Source organism: Piliocolobus tephrosceles, chromosome 14, assembly GCF_002776525.5.
Source record: "Piliocolobus tephrosceles isolate RC106 chromosome 14, ASM277652v3, whole genome shotgun sequence".
NCBI classification, from domain to species: domain Eukaryota; kingdom Metazoa; phylum Chordata; class Mammalia; order Primates; family Cercopithecidae; genus Piliocolobus; species Piliocolobus tephrosceles.
The window spans coordinates 3,396,503-3,405,539 of NC_045447.1; the positions used below are offsets into that span (position 1 = coordinate 3,396,503).

The following is a 9,037-nucleotide window of genomic DNA, read 5'->3' on the forward strand; positions in this document are numbered from 1 at the left end:
GCTCTGACCTCAGGGAGCCCGCCCTGGCTAGTGTGGGCAGCAGGGAGGGAGGCCTTTGCTGGAGCCCGGCCCACATCAGGTGGCTCCGTACTCCTCTCCCAGGTCTGGATACACAACGGAGTCAATCCCTGCCCGCCACTCCTATGCCAGGGCACAGCTCCCAACACCCTCAACAGAACAGCCTGGACTCAGCCCAAGGAGACAGGCAGGTGACAGCAGGTGTTGGGGGCAGGCCAGGCAGAGCTGGAGCCCACAACAGAGACCTATAGCCAAGGGCTCCTGTGCCCAGGGGAGGCCTCATGGGCAAGGGCTGTCAGCTGGGCAGGTAGTGCTGTAGGAGGAGGACTGGCAGCTGGGCCAGGTGGGTGAGGCTGTGCACATTGCAAACCCGGTGTGGGAGCACATTCTTCTTATTCCCTGGGTCCTTCAAATCTACCCTGTCATCCCATGTCATGCGAGAAGGAAGATTCAGAGAGGTCAGGTCACTGATCAAGGCCACACAGCCCAGGTCTGTGAGGGCGAAATGCCACTGCACTTCAAAGCTGAAATGGAGAGACTTTGCTTTTGAATGAGGCAAGTTCTACTCTGAGACCCTGCCTGGGAGCACAAACCACTCATAATACCATGTGGCCAATGTCTCCATAAGCATGTACTAGCAGCTAAACAGAACCAGGGACCAAAGGGCACCAGGCAGAGCCACCGGCACCAAGGCCAGGAGGCCTCACAGAGCCCCAGACTCAGTCGGTTCCTCCTGAAGACTGGACAGGAAGTGAGGTGGGGATCAGGCTGCAGCAAATCCCTTGCCCGAGGGCTGAGAGCCTCTGGGTGCAGGATGGAAGGGTCCCAAGTTCCACAGAGCACCCGCTGCTGCTTGGGAGGCAAAGCACAGGGAAGACAAAACCAGAAACCACAGATTCTGGAGAGGTGAAGGTGAGTGACAGTGAGGTCTGGAGCAGGTGTAGCAGGGGCAGCATGGAGAATGACGATTCCCGGGAAGGGTCAGGGTGTGCTCCCATTCCCAGAGGGCATCACACCTTCATGGAGAGAGTCCTCAGAGGTGGAGGACTGCCCTGGGCCTGGATTTGTTAAATGACCCTCTCTCCTGCAGAGGAGCTTTCTGGGCACACCTCTTCACCTTCCTGATACAGGGGGTTCCAGCCCTGCAGGGCGGGTTCCTTTCTCATCTTAAGGACGGGGCCTTCCTGATGTTGCAACCACCCAGTGGGTTCGCCTTGCCTGCTGCCCAGACAGAGCCAATTTATCAAGGCAGGGGAATTGGAATAGAGAAAGAGTAATTCACGCAGAGCGGCCGTGCAGGATACCTGACTAGAGTTTCATTATTACCAAATCAGTATCCCCGAGCATTCAGGGATCAGAGTTTTTAAGGACTACTTGGTAGGTGGAGAGAAAGCCAATGAGCCAGGAGTGCTGATTGGTCAGGGTTGGGGGGGGGGGAGCCAATGAGCCAGGAGTGCTGATTGGTCAGGGTTAGAGGGAAGCCAATGAGCTGGGGATTCTGATTGGTCAGAGATGAAATCATAGGGAGTCCGTGCTGTCTTCTTGCACTGAGTCAGATCCTGGGTGGGGCCACAAGATCAGATGAGCCAGTTTATGGATCTGGGTGGTGCCAGCTGATCCATCAACTGCAGGGTCTGCAAAATACCTCAAGCACTGACTTTAGGAGCAGTTTAGGGAGGGTCAGAATCTTGTAGCCTCTAGCTGCATGACACCTAAACCATAATTTCTAATCTTGTGGCTAATTTGTTAGTCCTACAAAAGCAGTCTCGTCCCCAGGCAAGAAGGAGGTTTTGAGAAAGGGCTATTACCATCTTTGTTTTAAACTATAAACTAAGTTCTTCACAAAGTTAGTTCAGCCTATGCCTAGGAATGAACAAGGACAGCTTGGAGGTTAGAAGCAAGATGGAGTTGGTTAAGTCAGATCTCTTTCATTGTCTCAGTCATAATTTATAGTGGCGGTTTCAATGTCAGTTACTCCAGACAAAGCGAGGCTTCACAGCTTTGGGGAAAACAAGCATCCTCATCCAGACCCCAAGAGAGGGTTCTTGGAACTCCCACAAGAAAGAATTTGGGGCAAGTTCATAAAGTAAAAGCAAGTTTATTAGAGAAGTAAAGAAACAAAAGAATGGCTACTCCATAGGCAGAGAAGCGCTGAGGACTGCTAACTGGCTATTTTTATAGTTATTTCTTGATAACATACTAAACAAGGGGTGGATCTTTCATGAGTTTTCCAAGAAAGGGGCAGGGAACCGAGGGTCCCTCCCTTTTTTAGACTATACATGGTAAGTTCCGGAAGTTGCCGTGGTGTTTGTAAACCATCATGGGAGTGTCTTTCAACATGCGAATGCATTATAATTAGCATATGGTGAGCAGTGAGGACGACCAAAGGTCACTTTTGTCACCATCTTGGTTTTGGTAGGATTTGGCTGTCATCTTTCCCGCATCCTGTTTTATCAACAGGGTCTTTATGACCTGTATCTTGTGATACCCATCCTGCCAGTCTCCTGTGACTAAGAATGCCTAACCTCCTAGGACTGCAGCCCAGCAGGTCTCAGCCTCATTTCACTCAGCCCCTATTCAAGATGGAGTCTGGCTCGAACGCCTGTGTCACCCCCAGCCTGACCACGGAAACCACAGTTATAGGTAAGAATCTAGGGTCTAGTGGGCACAGGCCCACTGCCAGGTGCTGTCCCTTCTTCCAGCCCTCCTGACAGCAGTGGCCTGAGACCTCTGAAAATCAGGAAGGGAGGCGGTGGTCCCCAGCAGAGGGACAGGGACAGCCCAGCCCTGGGGACGCTCTTGACCTTGGCTCAGGCCCCAACCTGGCTCAGCCCCCTGCTCTGGAGGGAGCCAGACACCCCGAGGTAGCGCTGGTGACATGCAGGAGCCAGGTCTCTCGGGAGATGGGAGAAGCAGGCACCTGCAGCTCCAGGCACCTGCCCAGTGCCAGCTGGTTCTACAGAGCCCTTCTGATGCCCACCTCAGTTACACCTCCCAGAGGCCCCGCAGGTGCACGCATACACACATATACACATGTGATGCACGTGTCATGCAAATACGTTTATGTCACATTAGGTTAATTACATACGCCTCCATGACCTCTCTGTGCTGTGTTAACCACACAAGCCCCCTGACATACTGACTGCATTTTTACAAGTACTTTTTCTTATCCCAACAAAACCCCCAAAGTTTGAGAGTATTTATAAAGTATAGCAAAGCTACATTAAATATTTAGAAAAAGTTACTTTTTAGCTCATCTCTCAATTAAGAAAATTTTAAAAACAGTATTTTAAAAAATCTCTGGCTTGTCAGGCTAAACATATTTCTTTATTTCATAGCTTTATTTTTGCCTTTCAGAATGATGCCATCATAGATTCCAGAGAGGACCCCGTTTCTAGAACTCGAGGGTCAGGATTTGAGAGGAATTCCCAGTTCCTCCCTTTACAGTTGAGTGAGGTGCATGTTTTCCTCATTTCAGTCTGCTATTGGAGATTGAAATGCCCAGAATGGGGGGTGGACGGCGCTGAGGGGAGTCCCCCCCTCTGAAGGGAGGTCTCATCCTGACTGTGGCCTGGGGTGTGTGGCTGAGCTCTTTGCTGCCCTAGAAGACTGCCTGGCAGTGAATGGCTGAAGTGTGAGGCTGCAATGCATGTAAAGTCAGTACCTGCCAATGATGTGTCATCCTGTCTAAAAGCTAGGGACCCAGGTCTATGAGGAAAGAGACGTCTGGGTGTAATTTCCTGGGGCAGCACCCCATCATTTAGTTATAAACCCTCAGGTTTGACAACTTGCTAGTTTCTGTCCTGAGGACGGGTCAGCCCCCTGGGTGGGTGGTGTGGCCCCCTCCTGCGGGCCCAGGAAGGAAGGGCCATGCCCAGGGCTGTCCCTGGTTCCCCCTGTCCTGGCTCATCCCAGGCCTTGAACCCAGAGTGAGGAGGGAAGGTAGGGATGGCTCACGGAGGGTGAGCCCTGATCTTCATGGTGCGCAGTTCCTCCAGGAACTCAGAGGAAAGGGTGCACATCCCCCCAGAAGTCCCAGACACTCAGCCCTCCCCATGACTTGTGTGGGGCTTAGACCAGCTAAGACCCAGGAGGGACCCTTGTAGGGGAAGGAGGGGGCCCACATTAAAAAGCTCAGGGAGGGATCATGGCCTCCTTGGACCCTTCTGGATCCTCTCTGAGTAGAGGGTAGAGGACAAGGGCAGGGCTGTTATGAGAAGGATCAGGGACCCAAACAGCCGTACAAGGGTCAGCACTGGCCGATGCTGGGGTGCGGAGCCTCCGAAAGCCTCATCAGGCTGAGCTGGCCGGGGACTGGGGACAGGGGTTGGGTCCTCAGGAGGACCAGGAGGTGGCGAGAGGAGAGGGCCAGGTGCCGTCCTCAGCAGACACAAGCTCCTGCGCTAATACACTTTGCTCTCTTACAGGCGGCTTGCCCGAGAAAAGCAGGTGGAAGGGGCCTTGGCTTTCTGATTCTAACTGCACTGGACTCAGCTGCAGGGCAGCTTTGGGCTGGACACTCATGGCCAAAAGAAGGGTTCTAACCCCCTCAGGAGTGCTTGGGTCCCTCGCACCTGCCTTATGTAACCGCTCTCTCCGTTTTGATGAGGGAGATGAGGGAGTCACAGGCACACAAGCCACTCTTGCTTTGGCTTGTGAGGAAGTAGCGAGCAGGTCCCACGAATACCCAACGGAGCGGGCGGCAGGAAGCCTGGGTGACGGGGGTGAGTGGGCAGAGCTGCAGCTGGGAGGCTGGGGGCCTTGGACAGGCAACAGCATCTCTGAGTGCAGGAGAAACTTCCTCTTCAATGCGCCTTCTCACTTCCCCACCATCCAGCTCACAGAGAAGCCCAGATGGTCAAGCCCCAGGAAGGCATTTAGCCTGCCCAGGGACCCGAGCACGGCTGCACTCTGAGCCCATCGCAGCGTCAAAGTCTTTTATTTGTTCTTAAGGAAGGTTCCTGCTGGCCTGGTCAGAAACACATTCTTACTCGTTGCCAAGGAAAAACAGAGGTTTGAGGTGTGTTAATGTCACAAATCTGGAAGGGCTGATTGTGGAAACAGAGCAGGATTTGAACCTCTTCCGCACAGCAACACAAACGCAATTTAGAATCACGACACGTGTTTCTTTTACAAATCCTAGGGCCAAGCTCCCAACCCTACCCCCCACCAACTATGTGTGGAGGCGTCCTGACCCTGAGGCTGGCCTGGGCTAGGCAGGTCGCACCTTCATCTCTGACACCTTGTAGCTGTAATTGTATCCTTTCCCCGACTTCCAGTTGATGCCATTTGCAAAGCTGTCATGAGCCCCCCTGAGGTAGCGACCATTCAGGTTTGACACATGGCAGGTTCTGTACCACCAAGCTCCCTGATACATGACAGCACAATTTCCAGTGTTAAGGTCATTGTCCTGGTCTTTGGTGGAGAAGGAGTTATTGTTGTGGGACGTCAGGGAATCACCTGTGCAGGAGGAAATGTGAGCATCATTATAGGCAGTATAAGTCTTTATACCTGAGGCCTGGCCTGGTGTGTCCTCCATGTATGGTTAAGCAGGTTGTGCACTGCACAATCCAAGAAGTGCAATCCGTGACTCCAGTGAATACTACCCTGCTGTTGGCAGTGGTCTTGGCAATTTGTCTTTAGGTCTAGCCCTGCCACGGAATGTGTACTATTTTATTTCACAGAAGAACAGGAGACAGGGGTCAGGATCATCATTCTCTACTCTGGATTCCACCATGGCAGACCCCTTCCAGCCACGCCCCACAGAGATATCAGCTGTTGTCAGTGTGCATAGGTCCCTGCTCTGCAGAGATTTCCTTCCTACCGGATGTCCTTGCTGGGGTTTCTGCAGTCATGCGCTCATGTGTCCCATGACCCTCATGCTACGCAGAGCGCAGACGTTAGTGTCTGCATGTAGAGATGGACAAACCGGCTCAGAGAGGTGAGGCCTCTTCCACAAGGCCGCCAGGACACTGAGCACGCTCTCTCCACTTCCCAAACCCCCCTCAGAAGCCCAGGCCGCACAACCCCAAGCAGACACTCACCCGCACTGCCCTCCACAAAGGCCCCCAGGACCAGATTGTACTTCTCCTCCTCGTCGGCCACCTTGAACGATCTGTACTTAGCAAACTGGTGGTTGTCCTCAAAGTCCACCAGGTCTACACGGAGCTCACTGGTTCCTGTTAGAGGAAGGTTTCAGGGTCCCAGCAGAAGGGCCCTCTACCTTTAGACATGGGAGCTGGGGATCTGGGGCAGAGCCTGGAAGGAACTCTGGACTCCATGGAAGCAGAGGGCATAGAGCACCGCAGCTTCCCCGGGGCCTGTGTAGCTCTGACCCGGCAGGGGGAGCTGAGCAACAGGGCGAGACTCTTGACTCCCAAATCCTAGCGGATTAGAGGCAGACTTGGGGTTAGGCCCAAACTCCACTATGGGGCCGCTGTGTCCTTCCTTCCCATTCTCAGGATCTGAGATGCCAATGGAGCCAAGACCTGAAGAGGCCTTCAGCCCAGAGCTCTAACCCTCTCCTGTCCTGATGTTGCCAGAGCCTGCGGCAGGGGACGCAGCCCTCGGAGGTCCCAATGCCACCCTGAGTGTGCTCAGGGTCCGATCCCCTGTGGGCTAAGAGGCGCTTATGTTCCAGGCAGCCCAGGCTTACGGGGCAGGGGCACCCCCATTCAGGGCCCCCTGACCCCCGAGCCCCAGCAGCGGCCCTACCCCGGGCGGTCAGGGAGTGGATGTTGTCGTTCCCCAGCCAGAACTCCCCCAGCCGACTGCCGAAGCCCTGCTTGTACGCGGCCCAGTCCCGGTAGAAGTCCACAGAGCCGTCCACCCTCCGCTGGAAAACCTGTGGAGGAGCCAGGGGACAGGAGGGGACAGGAGCCGGGGGGCAGGTCAATGTCCCACAGCACGGGGGACCCGCCCTCCAGAGGAGCAACGATTGTAGTTGGCAGAGCATCGCAGACTGGGGTCCCCAACACGCCCACCTGGTCTCCTCACAGACCCCATGGGATGAAGGAGGAAATGGGGGCTCAGAGAGGGGAGGCAACAAGCCCCAAGCCACACAGCAGGAGAGCACCAGGCCCCTCCCAGCCTCCCCCACAGCCTGGACTTTTACCCACGGGTCACCTCCCCCATCATCTCTGTCCCCGACCAGGGGAATAGAGAATTCCAGAGTGTGTTCTCCGGCCCGGTGTGCAGCCTGGACTCTAGGTCTCCCAGGCTGACCGCCTCTGCCCAGGGCCCGTTAGCCCCACACTCACAGTCCAGCCCCCTCCGTCCGTGTCCATGTCACAGAGCACAGTCAGGGGCCGGCAGTCAGGTAGGTAGATGGTGTGCCAGCCGCTCAGGAAGTGCCCTCGGTCTAGCAGGTCCTTGCAGGTGCGTGGGCCTGGGAAGGGAACCCAGGGAGTGGCTGCAGGACAGGGGCCTTGGGCAGGGCAGGGGCAGTGGGTGGGAGTCCCAGGAGGGAGGAACAGGGCCATAGGCGTCTGTATGAACAGAGCAGGACTCTGAGGCCTAGACAGGGACACGGCTCCCAGGGCCACACAGCTGTAATGGCCACATCCAGTCGGCCTGACCCTCCCACCTCCCAGTGTCACCCCCACCTTCGGCTCCTAGGCACCCGGCCTTCTGGGGTAGATTAGAAGATAGGAGAAAATTGCCATGGAATGTATGTAAGTTGTCTGGACAATATTTGTCACTTCCTTGAATACTGAGAGGACAAGGAAACGGGCAAGCAACCATTTTCTTTTGTTCCTATTTGTCACTTCATTCCGGCAATGGCGTCGTATGACCCTGAACTTCCAGACAAGAACAGCCACAAGCCGTGGAGGAAAGTAGGGATGGCCAGTCACCTGTCAGGCATGGCTGGGGCTCCCCAGGTGCTCCTGTTCATGGATGAGAGAGGACACACGTGTCACAGTTTGGAAATCAGAGCCCTTCAGCCCCCACTGGTCCACGGACACTGCGTAGAAAGTGAAGACCATTTTCTGGGCCTCCCCAGGAGGAGATGGTATGGGTCCAGTCAAGGAGTCCCTGACCCTGCTTCTGTGGACCAAAGTTTTCTTTCCCTCAAGGGTTGCCTACACTGACCCCTCCACCACATGCACCCCTTTCGGAGGTCCCTGGGGAAGGAGAGGCCACCATTCCAGAGACTGCTAAGGCCTCCACATGCAAATAGAGGAAGCCTGGATCTTCAGGATTCTCCTGAGGTCCCAAGGCCTGCAAACAGCCCATCTTGGTGGACACGGTAATATGATGGGGGTAGGGTTGCTTGGGTCTGGGCACCAACCCTGCATATTTTACGTTTAGACGCAACCCATGACTGAGCCTGGGGTTTGGTGAGTGTAGGGCAGTCTTATTCTGAGTAGGTCTGTGGGTAAAAGTGAGTGAGTAAAGGGAGCTTCAATTTCCTACTGCATATTTCTCTGATTCTTCAAAATATTCCTCAAGAAAATGTATCAGAAAATTCTTTGTTTTAAAGCAGAGAATTTCTAGTAATTCTGTATTTGGAGCTTGTTGGCATGGTTCTCCAAGCCATCTGGGGCTGATCCTGGTTTTCGAGCAGAGTCAGGAGGAGGGGACAAGACAGGGCCTCGTGCTCAGGGGACAGAGGCCAGGACTGAGTGGGGCTTAGAGGAGTGAGCAGACACTCCCACCCTGCCCTCCCAAAACCATTTCCACCTTAGAGGAACAGGATTTGGCCTCAGACCCACCCTCAGGGCAGATGCTCCTGCATTGAAAACCTTCCCTACCTGAGAACCTCTTCCCCCATACAGACAGCCCCCCACTAAGAGCCCCTCCCCACACTACAAGTCCCTCCCCCAATAATCAGAACCTCTCCCCCATCCCAGAATCTCTCCCCCATACAGACAGCTCCCCCCTCCATGCTGATAACACCTCCCCACAACCTGCCCACTGGGAACCCCTCCCCCAACACACACCCCAAGAACCTCTCCCTACACCACCAAGAACCCCTCTTCCAACACTGAGAACCCAGCTCCCACACTGAGGACCCCAC

General features: G+C 54.7%; 1 protein-coding gene across 1 annotated transcript in view; it reads right to left on the minus strand.

Annotated features, from left to right (window-relative positions):
* Positions 1-2,107: 2,107 nt before the first annotated feature.
* The window catches only part of FCN2 (ficolin 2), an 11,214-nt gene continuing 4,284 nt past the window's right edge, over positions 2,108-9,037 (minus strand). The window contains exons 5-9 of the mRNA XM_026457508.1: positions 7,872-7,904; positions 7,278-7,405; positions 6,733-6,862; positions 6,063-6,197; positions 2,108-5,478 (exon numbers count right to left, since the gene is read on the minus strand). Of these exons, the coding sequence (XP_026313293.1) occupies positions 5,231-5,478; positions 6,063-6,197; positions 6,733-6,862; positions 7,278-7,405; positions 7,872-7,904 (674 nt within the window). The 3' untranslated portion in view covers positions 2,108-5,230. The remainder of the gene's footprint in view (positions 5,479-6,062; positions 6,198-6,732; positions 6,863-7,277; positions 7,406-7,871; positions 7,905-9,037) is intronic.